The sequence below is a fragment of the Bos indicus genome, chromosome 11, assembly GCF_029378745.1.
Source record: "Bos indicus isolate NIAB-ARS_2022 breed Sahiwal x Tharparkar chromosome 11, NIAB-ARS_B.indTharparkar_mat_pri_1.0, whole genome shotgun sequence".
Lineage (NCBI taxonomy): Eukaryota > Metazoa > Chordata > Mammalia > Artiodactyla > Bovidae > Bos > Bos indicus.
This window is the reverse complement of record NC_091770.1, coordinates 26,012,468-26,031,698: the sequence shown is the minus strand read 5'-3', so window position 1 is coordinate 26,031,698 and position 19,231 is coordinate 26,012,468. Positions and strand designations below refer to the sequence as shown.

Genomic DNA, 19,231 nt, shown 5'->3' with positions numbered 1-19,231 from the left:
TTGCAGAGCACGGGCTCTAGGTGCATGGTCTTCGGTAGTTGCAGCATGTGGGCTCCGCAGTTGTGGCGCATGGGCTTAGCTGCCCCTCAGCATGCGGGAGCTTCCTGAACCAGGAATCGAACCCGAGTCCCCTGCATTGGCAGGAGGATTCTTAGCCACTGGCCTATCAGGGAAGCCCGGGCGATCTTTCCAAAATACAGATTCTGATTCATTGGGTCTGGCTGGTGCCTGAGATACCGACAGTCTAACCAGCTCCCAGGCAGGACCCATGCTGCTGACCAGGGTTCACACTTCAAGTAGGGATAGTCTAGGAAACCCGAGGAGAACATTCACAGTTTGCCTCCTAACCATCTACCTTGCCCCTTCTTATTGTTTCACACTCTGGTTTTCCTTTGAGGATAATTTCCTCCTTACTTTCTGTGTACCTGTTTTGGGTCAGCTGGTCCTCAAAGCTCAGACAGGAAACACATGACCAGGGCCATACCAGTCACTGCAAAAGGTTCCAGACTGGTCTGAGACTCAGCCAGAGAGGTGAGATGTACCGTGAGAGGCCTGGCTGAGCTGCCACAGTGTCCATAAACCTCTTCATCTTCTGGAGACCTCCTGGGCTTCCTAGCCTTACAGTGGCCCAGGACTTGCCTTCTGCCCACTAACTCCTATAGGCCTTTCTGACCTCACGTGACTCCCCCATATATTAGGCCTGTGACCTTACTTAGTAGACAGTCTGTGCCTCTGTTTCTTCATCTATAAAATGGGATACTGCCTACCACAAAGGGTTGTTTTAACAGAGAACTGAATAACGTGATCCACATAAAAAAGTGTTCTGCCCTGAATCTGGCGCAGAGCAATTGCTCAATAAATATTTAATTGTTCAGTTTAGCTTTTGGAGCACAAGACCTCACACAAAAAGAAGAGATGGCATCTCGCTGGTATGTTTTAGGTCATTTCCTGTATTGAGAATGGCTCAGAGTTTGGGGAGCCTGGAAGATGAGGCCAAATACTCCGCTAGCTATTACGTTACTGTTTCCACGTGGCCTAACTCCTCGATTCACACCTAATTTGCTCCCATCTTGTATTAGTTGCCTATACAAATATATACATCAAAAGGAAATAAATTAATGACATTGTAGGTGTCCCCTAGGTATGGTTTCCAGGTTCCCAGTAAACTCAAGCTCCAGCTGGTGATCAGAAATCCCTTTTGACTGTCTTTATTCTACTGCCATCCTGTGGCCAGCCTGTGCCACTGCAGCAGTGTGGACCGGATGTAGAGGAGTTTTGTCTGGGTCCTCCCTGTGCCTGGGAAGGGGCTCCTTGGGAGGAAGGGAGTGCAGCTGAATGGCCTTCTTGAGTCCCCCACCAGCAGGCAGGAGTCTGGGTGTGAATCACCAGTCCTGACTTGATTTCTGTTTGATGAACCTTAAGGACAGATAGTACAGGATCACGAAGCCACAACTGATGCCAATGACAAAGAAGTAGATGGCGTAGAGCGGATAAGAGTTCAGGCCCATGGAATTGAGGATCTGCGGACAGAGACATCAGTGAGCTCATTAAGAACACGCTCAGAGGGCTGCTGTCTACGTACAGTCAAGGCCTGGGCTACTTACCATGTCTCCCGGGATACGGATGGTGATGTTGCCAGCTTCCATGTAATAAGCGTGCCCACTAAACTGGATCTTCATCAGCCCTTCAAAACACCATCGGAGGAAGGACACCTTGGAAATCAACGCAGGCACTGGAGAGAGTGAGAGTCATATTATTCAAAGGGTCTAACCACCTGCCTCCTAGGAAGTGAATCTGCAGAGATGCCGTGGTGGCTCTGACCCAGGGGCAGCAAGTCCCCTGAGGGAGCTGAGAGCAGGGGAGAGAACAAAAGGGTGGAAGGGCAGAGGGGAAGCTGGAGACATGGACTGCTGGGACAGAGCGGCTGAGTGGCTGCAGGATCACCGTGCACTTGACCTACAGTAACTACTCCAGAGAGTAATTTCACTAGGTGTCCAGCATGTGCTTGACCTATAGTAACTCCACAGAGTAATTTCATCAGGTGTCCAGCATGTGCTTGACCTATAGTAACTCCACAGAGTAATTTCATCAGGTGTCCAGCACGTGCTTGACCTATAGTAACTCCACAGAGTAATTGATTAGGTCCAGCACGTGCTCAGCTTCACAGAACCTATGGACTCTGGAGTCCCAGCAGCCCCACACCAGAGATTACAAAGATGACTGAGTCTGTACCCTGACCCCATGGAGGCATCCTGGCTCAGGCAGGAGGAGGAAGCAGTGAACCCTGCCCAGCTCATCAGGAAAGGCCCATGGAAGGTGAAGAGCAGTGATCCACAGGCTCAGTTGTGAGGGCGTGGAGTGTACTGGGGGCTTCAGAAGAGTTGGGTGGAGGCAGCCAGGAATGAGCAGCCCCGGGCCCACTCTGACAAAGCAGTGACTGGCTCCGTACCTTAGGGAGCTAGCGCTGCAGGGGTGAGGGTTCAGATGAGGAACCAGGGTCATAGACACCAGCCTATCACAGTTGGCCCAAGATCAGCTGATAGGAGCCAGGGCAGGGGATGACGCAAGAGGACATTTCAGAAAGACATGGGTGGAAGAAGTGATTTGGCTCACTGGTGATGTAGGGAGGGAGAGTCAAAAGTGGCCCCTGGATGTCAGCCGGGCTGTATGAGAAGATGCCATCTGCCCCACCCCACCATGGAGCCCTTCCTTTGAATCTGCTCCCAACTCTGAGTTGGACTGAAGTAATGAGCTCACAACGCCAGAGGAAAGCAGACTGATCCAGTCACAGAAGGCCTCAAAAAGCTTGAGCAGGTGAGAAGAGCTGACCTCACCTGTCCACAGATTGTCCAAGCTTATCATGAAGCCCCCAGTGAGGTAGAAGGAGTTGTAGAGAGCGTTGCCGAAGAAGGAGGACATGTGAAAGGTGGGGAGCAGGGCAGCGGCAGCCAGGGCCATGACCCGGCAGCAGAAGACCACCAGCCACACCAGCAGGAAGTGCAGCAGGAAGGGCTCAAGGCCTGGGCGCAGGTTGGCCAGCCAGTAGATGGGCATTCCATAGATGATGATGTAGACACAGTGCTCAGGAAACTCCCCCAGGATCTGCAAAGGATGTGAGCCAGCGCCTTTATTTGCTGCTGATCTTTCAGTGTTCAAAGGCAGCAGCCCCCAGTGTCCCCAGCCTTCCCTCCTGATGGTGACTGGGGTTGCCACTGGAGGGTTAGTGGGCACAGGTGTGTGGGACCCACAGCATGAACTCACTGCTGACTTCCCCCTGCAGATGCTGTATGCTCCCTCTGGGGCAGTTCAGAGCTCTGGAGACCTGGTTTCAAATCCCTACTCTGCCTACCCAGACATGGTAGCTGTGTGGCCTGGAGGCAGCCACTTAACTTCTCTGAGCCTCCACTTCTTTGAAATGAGGACCGTCAAACCTTCCAACCTGCTTTCCAGGGACGTGGAGAGACTGGAGAGGTGAAGTATGCTAGTTGTGTTTCCCTCTTCTTCTCTGTTAGGTTTCTGGTGGCCAGAAAATTGTCATTCCTGGTCCATGGTCCTAGCCTTCTGATAAATGTTTGAAAAATTTATCAGAGACTCATCAAGTCTCTGAAACTCTCCTAAGGATTCTGGCATCTGCAACCACAGATGATGCTCAGCCCCACCGCTGAGCAAAATGCTTCCCTGTAACATCTGTATAATGTGGAGAAGATTCTTCTGCCCACTGTTCCATGTGGCACTCACTCTGAAGCCTGACCAGTCACCTTGGCAAAGAAATATGGCCCCGCCGTGTACAGCCCATCTTCTAGTTCATAGTAAAGCAGTGCCCTCTCTGAGTGACCTAAAAAGGGGAGAAAAGGAGAATGAAAAAATGAAATTACAGTGTTGCTGTTTGAGTCTCTCTTTGTACAATTAAAACTAGTTTTATTGCCTCAATGTCATATATTAAAAAAAAAGGCAATTTTTGATCCTAATTTAGATGTTTATAATTCTGTGACTTGTGCATTGCTGTCAATATAACTCCTGCTAGGAGAGAAAAGCCTCAGACTCCTAGGTAATTTGTTCTCATTTGCAAATACTGATATTAATATATGAAGTTTAAAAATAACCCTCAGCTTTTATTTAGCACTCATGGTGAAATTGTTCAGCAGACCTGTCTCCTCCAGGAGCTATACGGAACTCAGGCCAGCCCTGATCCAGTTCAGAGTGTGGCTGACACGGCCCTGCATGTGGGTCACAGAGAGCAGGCCACACTCACATTTGGAGATGACATCCAGGATCACGTTGAAAGGGACAAGAGCTCCGATCATGAACAAGAGGGCCGCCGTGTCCGTCAAGGAGAGCTGGATAGCCCCGTGGCCGTAGTAGAGGAACCCGATGATCAGGGACATCAGGCAGGCCTCCGCCCCATGGATGAGGAGGGTTGGCAGATCTCGGAAGTCGTTGGAAATCTGACGACTTAAAAAACAGAAGAAAGAGGTGCCAAGGGAACACCGGACCCCAGCACTGTGACCTTGGCCATGTCCTGTAATCTCCGTAAGCCTCATTTTTCTCCTCTGTAAAATGGGAAGAGTGGTGCCCTCCTCACAGTTACTGTGTGGGTCAAGTGAGGTGACTGATGAGCGCATCTGTCTCACAGTCGGTACTCAGGAAATGATTGTGACTTTTACCAACACTGTATCCCCTTGCAATTTTGTTTAAAGAAGTCATCCTGAGGAAATAGCCAATCAGAAGTGTAACTATGTATGTACAAGGAGACATAAGATATAAGACTTCTATCCCTGGGTCAGGAAGATGCCTTAGAGGAGGAAATGGCAACCCACTCTAGTATTCTTGCCTAGAAAATCCCATGGACAGAGAAGCCTGACAGGCTACAGTCCACAGGGTCACAAAGAGTCAGACACAACCAAAGCGACTTAGCATGATATCATTTATATATTAAAATATTTATGTGCATGGAAGCATCCTGGACTCACACCAAACACTCAGATCTGGTTTTCTGTGAGGGCTCACATAGCAGGGAAATTTCCCTTGTCACTTGAGGGTCTCCTGTATCAATTAAATTTTTTACAATGATTCTGGGTGACTTCTACGAGCATCTGGCTAGCAAGGAAATGTTGATTTTGTTTAAAGAATCAAAGGAACAGGAGTTCTCTGTATCACATGGAGGGCTGGTGCTGATTTTTTCAAATGACCCTACCTCTTCAAATTAAATTCCTCCTTCAAATTCACTTTAGCTCTAAAGGGCTTAATTTGATACAACTAAGACTTTTGGGGGCTAAGGGGGTGATGAAATGGCAAATAATTACCGGATCAGTATGGCAAACTGCTGTAGGGGGCCAGGCAGCTTAGTGGGAGCCTGGAATAGGTTGGTGTCAGGAGCCGGGCTGTCAGGAGATAGAGAGTGTCATGGGGGTGTAGGGACGGCCACTTTCTGCAGGGTGCTCTCCCCACCGGGCCACCCATTGCCTTACCTCTGCACACAAGTGCCCACACCCTGCTCCCTTGACTCCGCTGTCCATAGAAAGTCATCAAAGCCACGCACTTTTTCTTTAAACAAGGCCGCAAGGGACCGAGCCGTCTCTCTGGTGGCCACTTCCTGCTCTTTGCTTCGTCTGTCAATGCTGGTCAAGTCCACTGTAAGCATCGGGAGCGGGGCCATGGGTGACCTGGGTCCCACAGGTGCTCATAGCCCCGATGCTGTCAGAGGGGACCCTGGGACACGCTCCCCACCCTCTGAGAATGGACCACAAAGTGATCAGAACAGAGGCAGAGAGATGCCCAGGGGGACTCACTCTTCACCTCTCTGCCTCTTTCCTTTTCCCATTTTCATGACACATCTCAAGGGAGGAAAACATCTCAGAGAGGCCTTGTAAATCATGAAGGGTCCCCTCACTGTGTAGGGCCATAACTTCAAGTGTCAGATTCTCTGGGCACTGCCAGGCCATGCCCTCGGATTTGTGAGGCATGAATAATATAAAATTGTATCTGTGAGGCATAATAATATAAAATTAAGAAAAAGATTTGTTTTTCCTGATGTGGGCACCTGATTTCTGGCAACTTCTCTCTAGGGTTACAGTATGTTGCTTTCAGTGGCCAGGCTGGCAGATGCCCTCTGCCCCCTTATCTGGGGATGACCGACCAGAGGATGACACACTGGCAGGAAGCCAAGCTGATATCTGAGCACAGGGAGATGGATGACCTCCCGGGGAGTTCACAGTGTGAGTGAGTGCAGAGGGTGAGAGCTGGTGGGCCAGAAAGAGTGGCCTCTTAGAGGGTTGGAGGGTGGATACTGGGAGAAGGGTGTTCCCTCCTGGGCACGGGAGGTGAGAGGCCCATTTCTGCACCTGACTGCAAGAACTCCAGTCTTCTCATCTGTAAGGACGAAGATGACCATGGTCTGGCAGGGCCGCAAGGGTCAAAGGGACACCCTCTGCAGTGTCTGCCCTCAAGGAACTGGTCCTTACCCACATGTGTATTGGGAAGGCCCTTGCTATACTAGGCCATCCTGGGAGGAAGGCTGGGCTCCAGGTGATCTATGTTTGGGACAAACCACAGCTGCTGCTCTCCTGGCCCTGGTACAGCCATGCAGCCTGTCCAGCAGCTATGGCACTGCTCAGCACTCAGGACCCAGGGCCTGCTTTCAAGGTGGGCACCTGGAAAGGCATCTGTCCCCGCAAGAATTGAGGGCCATGTGCTGAGGTCTCAGGACCCCAAGCAGGAAGGCATCTCTGGTGCTGACAGCAATTTTCATATCTAGAGACTCACAGGTCAAGACCCCCCAAAAGGCACTGAACTGGTCTGTGCTTTGGGTCTCCCATCCACAGCCTCTGGGTTCCCTGCCTTTGTGGGGGAACCAGGGCACAGCTTTAAGATTTCCTAGTGGCTTCCAACTCCAAATTTCCTGTTCTCCCTACAGAACCTGAATAAAGACCATAATTCCAGAAACTGATCCAAACTCTCTTGGATTATATGTCCTCTGGTTTGGAGCTCTCAGGAGGTTCTTAATAGACATGTGCACAAGGGTGTGCCATTCGTAGCATTTGATGCTGGGTAAACTGAAGCCTGTAATACATCTCATTTCCTCCCCTGCCTCCATCCTTGGTCCTATTCCCCTGAAGCCCCTGAGAGTTTCTCTCCTGGCAGGGTTGGGGTCGAGGAGAGCCCTGTTCCATGCCTCTGGCCTGGCTGACTCACCATAGTAGTCAGCAGGGTTGCTGTACCGCGGACAGGGGTGGCCGACTGCGGTGAAATACTGAACCATGTGCTGGGCTGCCCCCAGGTAGATGGTGGTGCCAGACGTCATCAGGAGGACCAAATCAAACAGCCCGAAGATATCGGAGCGCGGCTGGTGGATGGAGAGGAGCACCAGCCTGTTGCCTTTGGCCAGCCTAGACAGTGTTTTCACCAGGTTGTGGGCCGTGAAGCTGTCGAGCCCAGACGTGGGTTCATCCAGGATAAGGATTCCTTCCCAACACAGAGAAGCCTGGTTTAATGGGCAGGACTCCAGTTGGACCAGATTAAGCCAGGCGGCTCACGCGGGCCCCTCCTGCCTCACCTGGGTTCCACAGCAGCTGCACTCCGATGCTGACTCTGCGCCGCTCGCCCCCCGACACGCCCCGCACGTAGATGTTGCCCACGCGCGTGTTGGCGCATTGCCGCAGCCGCAGCTCCGCGATCACGTCGTCCACCTGGGTGAGAGGGAGGGCGGTCCCGGGGCTTTAGAGAGGCTGCGCGGGCCTGCTCCGGGCCAGGCAGATTGGGCTCTAAAGTAAAGACCCCTGAGTTTAAGGCTCTGGCCTACATTTCCCTGATGCAATGTTTGTTCCCGGATTCTTTCCACGCATCGGGAGCAGCTCCCACTGCTGAGCAAGGCACCACTTGCTGGGACTGTGGCCATGTCCCGGCTCCCCGCCAGCACGGAGAACCGGAAAACAAGTAAGCAAATATTTATCCCACATTTGGGGCTAAGATGGGACAACGGGGGAAGGAAGGCAGGGCTGAGCATTTGGTGGATTTTTTCTGATGGACAGATGGTGAGCCGGCTTGCTCACAGTTGGCCTGGAATGGCTGGACCCTGAGGCAGGGAGGGAAGGAAGCGCAGGGGAAGGATGTCATAGCTTCTTGGGGTCACTGGGATTAATTAGTTACCCTTTTGTCGCGCTGGGCCTGGGAGAAGTTTCTGGGCAGACGCAGTTGGGCAACAAAAGCCAGGGTCTCCCGGACGGTGAGGTTGGGGAGCAGCTGGTCATGCTGGCGAACATGGGCCACACACTTCCTCACCAGCTGCGCTGTGCTGGGCTGCCCATTGATCCAGATTTGGCCTGACTTAATCTTGCCGCCAGGGCCTCGCCCAGTGATCACATCCAGCAAAGAGGCTCGCCCACAACCTGAGAAACCACCAGAAATATCCCTGAGGGGCTTCCCTGGTGGTCCAGTGGTTAAGAATCTGCCTTCCCATGCAAGGGACCCAGGTTCAATCCCTGGTCTGGGAACTAAATCCTGATCCAGAACTAGGAACATTCCCCACTCTTGCCACCCTCACAACCTCCCCTGACCCTAACCCAGCCAAACAGATAAATATTAAAGAGAAAATATATTCCCAAGAACGGACTTCTGCAGGGACCAGGTTGGAAGCTTCTGCTGCCCACGCACCCTCCAGCCACCATGTTCTGCTCTGTCCTTCCCTAGGGAAGGTGGCACAGCCCTCTAACCTGCATGGAGCAGCCAACTTGAACATCCTTAGGAATCTGGGGTGTTCAGGTCAGGCCAGCCTGTGGCTACGTGATAGAAGGCTGGAGTCCTGGTTGTCACAGGACTGCCTGTGCTGAGAGTGTATGTCCCCTCCCCCAAGCAGGGCTGGTGTTAATTGTACTAGGAAGCTTAACTATTTTTGCCTGGCAAACCTGCCAGCAACATTTCATCATTCCCCATCATTTGGCTCAGAAGCTGGCATTGTGGGAAAGACTAGTTTTGGAGAATTAATAAGGTATCTTTTAAAAATGCAAAACTGAAACCTGTTTTCAGAAAGGGAGAAAAAAAGAGAGAAGTAATAGATGTGGAAATGATTTTTAAACTATAGCACAGTAGTTCTGAATTTCTCTATACTTTTATTTTTATCAGTATTACTTTTCACTTTCTCTTTAAAAAAATAGATCTATTACATACAAATTAATGCCATCCACTTCTGAATGACATAGAAATTGCTATCAATTTGGGGAAGTGTCCGATTGGATCAGGTTCCATGAGATTCTGTGAGAGACTCTTTGATGGCCATTTAATAGGGCTTAGGGTCTAGGAAGGCGTTCTTAAACAAAGCTGCCAAGAACAGCTCAGTCCAATTCCCCTAGGCAGGGTTTTGGTTTCTTTATTGTAAATTCCTTTTGGAGTGAAAAATTTCCAAGTAGTTTTTAAACAGAGAAAGCGCCAATGCACAGATGTAACGACTCTTCCTTGCCACATTCCCAGGCCTTCTGCAAGCAGCCCCCTGCCCACAGCCCCATGTCCCCTTTAATTTGTGCATAAAAGCAAAAATCGAGTAGCCTCTTCAGTCATCCTTCTGCTTACGGACCAGAGGTTTTCAGCGTAGAAAGGGACCTGTCCACTGCCTCCTGGGTGCACCTCATTCAAGAGAACTTAGGAGGCACAAAATAGCCGGGGGGAAGCCAGAGGGAGGGTTCTGGCCTTACTCCTGGCTCAGCCTGGATACCACTGGATCCAGGCTCTGGAAGCACAGGGGACTTTCCCAACACAGGGACCTTAGGATTCCCAATCAGGGGGCAGAAAGAGCATGTTTCCTGAACAAAACTGTGAGAGGTGTGGGTGGTCTTTCCAGCGGAGGTTGTCAGGGTATGTTTGGGGAGATCCTCCGTGAATCAGGAGAAAACACCCACAGGCATTCAAGACTCTGCCACCTCAGTAAATTCATTCATTGGAAAAGCACCACTGCTGATTCTATAGAAGCTTAAATGCCTGGGGCTGTTTGAATTAATTTTATTTTACTATTATAATTTTGGTGAGCAGAGTATGCTTCCCTCCTGGATCAGACGGTAAAGAATCTGCCTGCAATACAGGAGATGTGGGTTCGATTCCTGGGTCGGGAAGATCCCCTGGAGAAGGGAATGGCAATCCACTCCAGTATTCTTGCCTGGAGAATCGCATGGCAGAATATAAGTCACAGGTGGTATAATTGATAACCTTTCTAAAAAATCATTTAAATAATTTCAGCCAAGTAAACCTGTAGCTAAACAACACTAGCCTAGAATCGAAAATCACACACTCAGTGTGTGATTCCTGCTTGGCCTCTCCTGACTTACCTTTCTTCAACCACAAATCAGGGATTCTAGCTGTGGTGGTCAGGATTAACTGTGATGACTCTTAGCTTGAAGTGCCTAGTTAAGCCCTTGTGTTCCCTAGATCCCCAGTTCATGAAGAAAAAGCAGGTGTAACCAGAAAAGCTACCAGGTGTTAACAAACAAAACTGGCCCATGAAGTTTCCACATTTTTCTTGTTAGATCAGAATTGCAGGGCCAGGACCAGCAGTTGGCAGGACTTGACCTGTGGGTGTTGTTTCGGTGACAAAGTTCATTGGCACATATCCTCTCATTTGATCTCTGGTTAGACAGTAAACAGAATTTCCCCAGCAGAAGACTAAAAGTTTGGAGCAGATGGTCAAAAAGTTGAGTAATCTCTACTTCTGGAAATGATTAATTGGAAGGTATAAAGTGCTCCCTCTGACACTGTGTAAGGGAGAAATGCCTTTGATCTGTGTTTAAAAAATAAACAACAAACCCCAAGTGGAGTCAACTTGTGCTAAGCCCCATGTCCCCAGACTGAGATGTAATACCTAATTTAATTATAGTTTCAATCTCTCCTGGGAATAGAATCTTAAACTAGCCCATCTGAAATTGCCTAGTCAGCACTGATAGACCCCTGCTGCTGCTGCTAAGTCGCTTCAGTCGTGTCCGACTCTGTGTGACCCCTTAGACAGAAGCCCACCGGGCTTCCCCGTCCCTGGGATTCTCCAGGCAAGAACATTGGAGTGGGTTGCCATTTCCTTCTCCAATGCGTGAAAGTGAAAAGTGAAAGTGAAGTCACTCAGTCGTGTCCAACTCTTAGCGACCCCATGGACTGCAGCCTACCAGGCTCCTCCGTCCATAGGATTTTCCAGGCAAGAATACTGGAGTGGGGTGCCATTGCCTTCTCTGGATAGACCCCTACTGTCCCCCAGAGAAAGGTGACCTTGCCTAAAACAATCAGCCCTTTGCTAGAATAACTTCCTCGTCCTACTTCGTTCTGCCTGTAAAAGTCTTTCAATTTGTACAGCTCTCCAGAGCTTTTGGCTTCCCAGGTGGCACTAGTGGTAAAGAACCCCCCTGCCAGTGCAGGAGACATGAGAGACGAGGGTTTGATCCCTGGGTTGGGAAGATCCCCTGGAGGAGGGCATGGCAACCCACTCCAGTATTCTTGCCTGGAGAACCCAATGGACAGAGGAGCCTGGTGGGCTGTGGTTCATAGGGTTGCAAAAAGAGTCAGACATGACTGAAACAACTTAGCACGCACACCAAAGCTATTGGGCTGGAGCCAACATCTTATGGAAAAATCCAAATAAACTTTCCGGTCCACACAATACTTTCTGCCAGATGGGATGCTGCCTAATTCATGAACTGTTGAATAAAACCAATAAGATCTTTACAATTTAATCTGCTGATTTTTTTTTAAACATCTGAGAACCAGAAGACCAGAGTTCTAGTTCTTATTCTGCATTAAATATATGTCCTTAGGTAAATCATTCCTCTTTTCTAAACTTTGGTCTCACCTGTTAAATGAAGGGGGAATGATGCCGGGGCAGGAAGACCTCCTCTAAAGATGTTTTCACGGTGGTCAGGAGAAGGAAAGGTAGAATGCTGTGCGGGGAACAGAACTCTGTTCTCCAGGCCCCCTTCCAGCTCGTTCTACACTCTAAGTCTGGCCTGTGGAAGTGACTTTTTTTTCATTTTTTTTTTCATGGAAGTGACTTTTTGAAGCACTTCAGAAATCTGAATTTTTGCCAATGGTTGAAGGTTGAACTAAGACTCGGGGTATCCAAGACATGAGTTGTGGCAGGGGCTGTGCCTACCCACTGTCTGACTGAAATAGGAATCTGATGGCGGGGGAGGACAATGAATGAGTGTTCCTTGTGGTGGAGGAGTGCCCTGGAAAGAGCATTCAATTCCAAAGCTGCCTGATGCCTTCATCCTATATTAATGAAGGATCAGAGCTCTGGCTGCAGCTGCAAGAAGCCTGTTTGTGATTCATGAAAGCTAGTAAATAGAGGAGCTGAGATTTGAACCCAGCTCTGTCAGACCTGGAACTTGTGCTCTCACAACTCTGCTGTATTGTTCTGTTGCTCAGCAAAGTTCTGTGAGGAGCGTCCATTTGTTGGAGGGACTGCCTTGTATCCCAGGAGAGAGAGAACCCATTGCCCCGCTATTTGCCCCTAGTGGTACCTGAGCTCCCTATGACGGCCAGCATCTGTCCACTCCTCATTTTGAAGCTCAGGTTCTGAATGCCCTGCTCACAGGAGTCCTTGTGAGATGTCCAGGGCATCTTGAAGTGAGCCAGCTGCTTAAACCAAGGTACCTGGGAGGCCATATCCACCTGTGGGGAGACATAGAAAGGTTCCTCAGAAAGCTTCACCTTCTGTTCAGCTCCCTCCAAGAGAAATCCTCCTCCCAAAACACAACAGGCCTGAGGGGGGTCCCCCACCCAGGCTCTGTCAGATATGGAGGCGGGCTCCACCATGCTGAGAACCTGAAGCTGCCATTTCCAAGTCTGAAGAGAACAGGTGGGAAGCATTTGTAATAGCAGAACAGAAATAAAAACACGACGTGGGGCAAAATGATGTTTTCACTCAACAGTGATTTACTAATAATTTATCAAGTGTTTACTGTGTGCAAGGCATTGTGTTCGTCTGTTTATTATGTCCCTCATCTCATTCAGTCCTCACTGCAGACCTATAACGTGTACTGTTATTAGATTGGCTGAAATTTTCATTTGGGCTTTTCCATAACATCTTATACAAGTCTGTAGATTGGGTAATAGTATTATACGGTGGTTAATGTCTCAGTTTTGATCACTGTGCTACGGGAAAGCAAGATGTTAACATTAGGGGAAGGTGGACAAAGGGTATATAAGAACTCTGCACTATTTTTGCAGCTTTTTCAGAAGTCTAAAATTATTTCAAAATATAAAGTTTAAAAATAAGTTTAGAGATTTTTTTTCACACAGAATCACATGGTTGGCTTTATGTTTTAACAAAGGTCTCATTCTCTTTTTCATGGCCGTCAACCTCAGCTCCAACATGTGTAGTTGAGGGAAATCTCCGTAGTGTTTGCACCCAACACATGAGGCCTCAGTGTAGCCTGAACTCTGTCCTTAGGGGCAGAGGGTCCCCAGCTGGGACTCACCCTTCCCTTCTGCTTGGGGAATTGTTTGGCCCTCTCTGCTCCTCCCACCTGTCCTCAGCTGTGACTCTACCTGGTAGCTGAGATCTCGGACTTCCAAGGTGTTGGGCTGGCCACTGTAGGTGAAGTACAGGCTGTTGTCACTTTCAGAGGAGAACACGCTGTCCTGGAGGCCCTGCTGGGAGACATGACAGCTGAGGAGCTTCTTTAGAAGGAGGACTTGGGAGGGAGGTGATCTGGAGAGGTGAGAGCAGGAGCTAGTGCGGATGGGATCCCAAGTGGGCAAAAGATGGATTTAGGCAGGAGGAGCCCAAGGGCTCTGAGAAAACGGGAGCACCCATGAGGGCAGGGCTTCTCTTCCCTGCAGAGAAAACTATGGGGCTTCCCTCCAGCTCCTGACCCAGAGAAGCTCAGCCACAGGCTGCTGGAACCTGATCCAAGTAACCTGTCATGAACAAGACCCAGACCCTGGACTGGAGAGAGCTTTGTGAGCCTCTGTGTTCGGAAAAGGCCTTTTAACTTTCCCTTTCCTGAATCTGGCTTAGTGTCTCATCCCAAACAGACTTTCTGTACCTAGCATGTGAGAGGAAAACAGCTGTCAACAAGCTAGTGCTCAATACTTGTGAAGACATTGCTCTTAGAAAAGTTGCATCTTGATAAGGATTTTGCACAACAAAGCTCTTCAAAATGCTGTTGGGAGATTTTGGAGTAAGTCCCTGTCATCACTGTTACCATCATCCTCTTCATTGTCGTCATCTTGCCGATGATGTTATTTTATGTAAGTCGCAAGTCATGTTGTGTTCACATAAACATGGCTGCTTTACCTGTGCTGTGCTTAGTCGCTCCGTCGTATCCGACTCTTTGTGACCCCACACACTGTAGCCCGCCAGGCTCCTCTGTCCATGGGGTTCTCCAGGCAAAAATACTGGAGTGGGTTGCCATGCCCTCCTCCAGGGGATCTTCCCAACCCAGGGATCGAACCCAGGTCTACTGCATTGCAGGTGGATTCTTTACTGTGTGAGCCACCAAGGAAGCCCATGAATACTGTAGTGGGTAGCCTATCTCTTTTCCAGGGGATCTTCCTGACTAGAAATTGAACCAGGGCCTCCTGCATCGCAGGCGGATTCTTCACCAACTGAGCTACCAGGGAAGCCCGCTTTATTTGAATATACATCAAGTAAATCAGTGTTTCATGGTATCAGCTGATAACATGAATGGTACTCACCATCTGCAGATCTGAATTCCTTCTGTTTTATCAGTTCAATCATTTAAATAGCTGAGGCCCAAACAAGGAAAAACTTGCCTTAAAAATGTTTCGCTTTTTAAAAATGCATTCAATTTCTGTTTCCTCGAGGTAGTGCAGGGAAAGTATGCATTCATTAACCAGTTCCTGTTGATTCCGATCTTCTCCCCTCAGGGCTGCTATTCCCCCACTGATACATTCCTTCCATCAGTCAATCAAGCATCCAGCAAACACGAGGAGGCCCATAACATGCTTTAGGCTTGGAATTTGGGGTGTGACTGTGCAAAAGACAGTCTTTGGGAAGCTTAGAGTTTAGCGGACGAGACACTGAGGGTGGAGCAACACAGGCCAGATACAGAGGCATGATGTCCTTGACATGCCTGATCAAGGTGTATTTTCACTGCACACACAGTGTCCACGTGTACCTTACGTGAACACAACATAGCTTGGGACTTAACGTGAAAATGATACCCAACAGTCTTTTAAGCACCCCTGCAATGGTGGAGGTAAGGGGCCCTTAAAAGTGACATTGAGCCCAGTGGAGGTGAGGGAAATATATATGGTGATGGTGAGTTGCAAGCCCACTGTGAGTGGCCCCCAGAGTTCTGGGAGAGTGTGGAAACAGCCAACCAGATCTACTTACCTTGTTTAATGTTTGAACCAGTGTAGTCAAGGTCGCATATTATACAGAAAAACATTGGAAGATAAACAGCTAAGTCAGCAGAGGGATTGTCTTTGGGGTATAGGAAGGAATACAGCAGGGAGAGGTCTCTGAGGTGGGGAGAGAAGGTCCTGGGCAGGTTAGGGGCGGGGGGATGACTTTCAAAGCTATTGGTAAGTTTATGATGGGTATGGGAGTTCACTGTTCTTTAAACTGCTTTGTCTGAAATATTTCAAAATATGTTTTAAAGCAGAGAGAGGGTGTCCATTAGGGGAAGTCCAGAGTACTCCCAGCTGGAGGAGCTGGAGGTGAGGAAGTGAGGGGGTTGTGCCCTCGGAGATGGAGAATGGAACTCCTGGGGAGGTCAAGGGCAGCTCTGCGTTCTGGCAGGTCAGCCCTGACTCTCCTTCCCCACCTCCGCCACTAGCATTCTCACCGCCTAGTTTTCCCATTTTATTTGGTTAAACCATCTGAAAGTTGATCCATTATTGAGAGACTCACTTGGGCTAACATGCATTCTGCTTTTTTTTTCTTTTACAGATTTTTTAAATGTGGAGCATTTTAAAAAGTCTTTATTGGACAATATTGCTTCTGTTTCATGTTTCGGATTTTTTTTTGGCCTCAAGGCATGTGGGATCTTAGCTCTCTGATCAGGGATCAAACCTGCACCCCTGAATTTGGAGTGCAGAGTCTTAGCCACTGGACCGCCAGGGAAGTCCCTACTTGCTTGTTTTTAAAAGGTAAATGTCTGCAGGAGGGATGTTAGTTGGTATAAGGAATGAGTTAGCTCTGCAACGAACACCTGGGCCAGAAGCTCACCAGGTTAGATTTTGGAAGTGGAAGAGTTGCTGAGAAAGGGTTGGACATTTTGGAGTCTGGAGCACGTTGTGCTGGTGACCTTAAACCTAGGGGTTCCACTCTCCAGGCTGGAGCTTGGAGAAGGTGAAGGGTGATGGGGCCCTGGGGAAAGAGGCATCAGGATGAGAAGACAAAAGAAAGGAGAGAGGCGTGTGCTACCTGCTCCTGGGTTCCTCCAACCCCTCTTCATCCTGGGCACAGTAGGCAGGCACAGGCCAGCCCGGGGCCCCAGACACCACAGGCAGCTCAACGCTCAGAAGAGAACTCGTGGCTGGGCGGGGGCTGCCTCTGTTCCATTTTGAAATATTTTCCTTGGCTCCTAGGAAGGATTTGTTAGACTCTTCCTGAGGTTTTGACAAACCCTCTGTATTTTTCAAATGCTTAAATAGCTATTCGGCTGACACCTTAATCAGTATGACTGTCAGATCATCACTTGAATTTCTGACAGGTGACATGGAAAAAGCAAAAGCAGGTTTATTTGTAGGTAACCAGCTCAGCTCCTGCTGGGCTACATTGTAATTTCTCCTTGTATTAACTTCTGATCAAATTCCTGAGTCAGAAGCACAGAGTAGAAGGAAACTCAGGGAGCGCAGAGCCCAAGTTCCTTGTTCTCAGATGCAGAGGCTGTGCCCTGGGAAAGCAGTGATGTGCTGAAGACTCTGCACTGAGGCCTGGGCCCCTCTTGTCCTCCTCTGGCCAGGCTTTGGCCCGTGGACTGAGAAGTCTGTGGGCCGAGGGCACTTGCCACTCTGGGTACTCACTACCCCCAAATTCCCAGATGGCCTCAGGCCCTCTCCCAGGGCTGTGTGAACCTTGTCCTCGGCCCATCCCTTGGGGCACCCCAGGTCAGAGGGGCATTTGTCTGTGGAGGGGTGGATGTGATGGGTGGGAAGGGTGGGGTGGCCGTGCATGGGTGTGTGAGATCATGTGTGGTGCTGAGCATGGGCAGAGAAGGGAGACAGGCTGTGGCTTGTGTTGGAAGCCACAAGTCCTAGAATTTCTGGGTTTACATCTGGTCTTCCATGTTGTGAAGAAGGTATGTCAACTTAGGAGGATAGAAACTATTTTATTTAATAGCTTTTAACTTGACTGATAATTTTTAAGTATCTAGGCACAGGATACAGTTCCACTGGAAAAGACCCAAAAGATTGAGGGCAGGAGGAGAAGAGGGCGATAGAGTATGAGATAGTTGGATGGAATCACCGACTCAATGGACATGAGTTTGAGGAAGCTCCAGGAGATGGTGAAGGACAGGGAAGCCTGGCATGCTGCAGTCCATGGGGTTGCAAAGAGTTGGCCACAACTGAGAGACTGAACAACAACAAAGACGCATAGCCCTCGGCCTCTTGTTCTGGGCACCATAAACGTTAGACTGTCACTCGGCACCTTGAGGAACAGGAGTGAAGGAAAGGAAGTTGGAAATGGCAGGGCCCACACCCCTTCCTGGATGTCATATTCGGGCAGTTCTTTGCATCCCAAGCTGTGGTGTCTGAATTATCAGACCATCTAGAAAGTGTCATTCTCAAAATCATTGGAGATTTTGTCTCCTATTCAGGCTGTACACACTGCAGTCACGGGGGAATCCTTTCCTGGCAGACGTTGGCTCCCTGGGGTATTCCCAGAGCACAGGGGTTACCTGCTGTGGCTGAGAGCTGACTGCGAGGGTGGGTTCCTGGGGCCTGGCTGAAGTCAGGTGCTAGCAGCTCAAGGCCAGTCTGGGTGGCCTGAGGCCCTTCCTGTGGTGTGGAGTCCTCAGTCCTTCAGTCCTTCTGTCTCCACCCCTCACCCCTTCGCAGGCAATCGAAGACTGATCAAACAGCGGGGTCGGCTGGGGCTGGAAGGTGGGGACCTGCTTCCTCTCTGTGTTCTGATTTCACCTCTTGCTTCAAACCCTGCCCACATCCTGATTTCAGTCAAAGGCCATTTTTTTTTTTTTTTTTAAGGCAAACATTTCTCATGTTAAATGAGGACAGAAACCCTGGACAGAAACCTATTGGTCCCCTGCGGCCCTCTGTTCTTCCAGCTCTCTCCAGGGTCTTACGACTGCCTGCTGTAGCTGTATCTGGGGCATACGATCTGATGTTCTCACAAGGTTCTCTGCCACCCTGTCTCATCAGTTAGTTGCCACTGAGTCTCTGAACTTGATAGCCACGGGGACAGAGGAGACACTGCAGTGTCCCCAGGCCATGTGAGCACATTTCTGTGTTGGAAAAAGTGAAAGTGTCAGTCACTTAGTCGTATTCGACTTTTTGTGACCCCATGTAGCCCACCAGGCTCCTCCGTCCATGGAATTCTCCAGGCAGGAATACTGGAGTGGGTTGCGATTTCCTTCTCCAGGGGATCTTCCCAATCCAGGGATTGAACCCAGCTTTCCCACATTGCAGGCAGACTCTTTACTGACTGAGCCACCAGGGAAGCCCTTCTGTGATGGAGCCGCATTTAGAAAAGAGCCAGATCGGCCCAAGTCACAAACACGACATCATTTCCCTGCAGGAGCCACTTTCAGGCAGGATGTGACCTCAGAGGCCCCCACCAACCCCTGACCCCACTTCCCTCAGCCCTTTGGTGCCCAGGAAGCAGAGTCCTGCTGCTTGTGGACCTGGCGGTGAGTTAGGACTGAAAGTTCCTTAGGAGGAGAGAAGAGTCTGATTCACCCCCTACCCACCAGGATGCTTGTGACCCACCATCACTCACCAAGTCATCCTGCGGAGCAGTGCTTCTCTCTAGCCCTGTCTTCTTTGGGGCCTCCTCTGCCATGGGGCCCTGCAGTGTCTGCGCTTTGACTCTGCAGTTTCCTTTGGGCTTAGCTGCTGCCGACCAGGGCCAATGTTGTCTGCTTCCCAGAGCCGGGCAACCTCTGGTCTGGCTCCCAGCATTCCTCTCTGGCAAGCCCTCCCACAAACAAGGGCTGTGTGCTCTGCCCGCTGCTGAGATAACACACAGACACACACTGGCTAAAGGTACATCAGATAATGGCATCCACGACCAAGCCCAGGCCCGCCGCTGGGAAGTCCTGAGGAGGGGCTCCAG

At 49.8% G+C, this 19,231-nt stretch overlaps 1 protein-coding gene across 4 annotated transcripts; it reads right to left on the bottom strand.

Annotated features, from left to right (window-relative positions):
* Window positions 1–930: 930 nt before the first annotated feature.
* Window positions 931–19,180, bottom strand: ABCG8 (ATP binding cassette subfamily G member 8). 4 transcript variants are annotated; one of them, XM_019970074.2, is made up of 13 exons: window positions 18,896–19,180; window positions 13,513–13,617; window positions 12,483–12,633; window positions 8,146–8,384; window positions 7,553–7,685; window positions 7,192–7,461; window positions 5,469–5,631; window positions 5,304–5,381; window positions 4,253–4,452; window positions 3,759–3,835; window positions 2,835–3,102; window positions 1,605–1,732; window positions 931–1,520 (listed from the first exon to the last, which is right to left on the bottom strand). In XM_019970074.2, the coding sequence occupies exons 1-13, from the start codon at window positions 19,178–19,180 to the stop codon at window positions 1,383–1,385; spliced, it is 2,235 nt and encodes a 744-aa protein (XP_019825633.2). In that variant the 3' UTR covers window positions 931–1,382. The 4 variants fall into 4 exon arrangements, with proteins under 4 accessions (XP_019825633.2, XP_019825634.2, XP_070654677.1 ...); XM_019970075.2 differs by having other exon boundaries at window positions 13,513–13,614; XM_070798576.1 differs by lacking the exon at window positions 5,304–5,381.
* Window positions 19,181–19,231: the final 51 nt, after the last annotated feature.

Bases quoted from the DNA above. Each gene is read 5' to 3' on its own strand.
- ABCG8 (XM_019970074.2), bottom strand. From the start codon at position 19,180: ATGCCATTATCTGATGTACCTTTAGCCAGTGTGTGTCTGTGTGTTATC. The intron at 13,618-18,895 runs GTGAGTGATGGT...CATGTCTCCCAG, and splicing joins CTGCTCCGCAGGATGACTTG to CAGGGCCTCCAGGACAGCGT. The intron at 8,385-12,482 runs GTACCACTAGGG...GTGGTTTCTCAG, and splicing joins GGCCGTCATAGGGAGCTCAG to GTTGTGGGCGAGCCTCTTTG.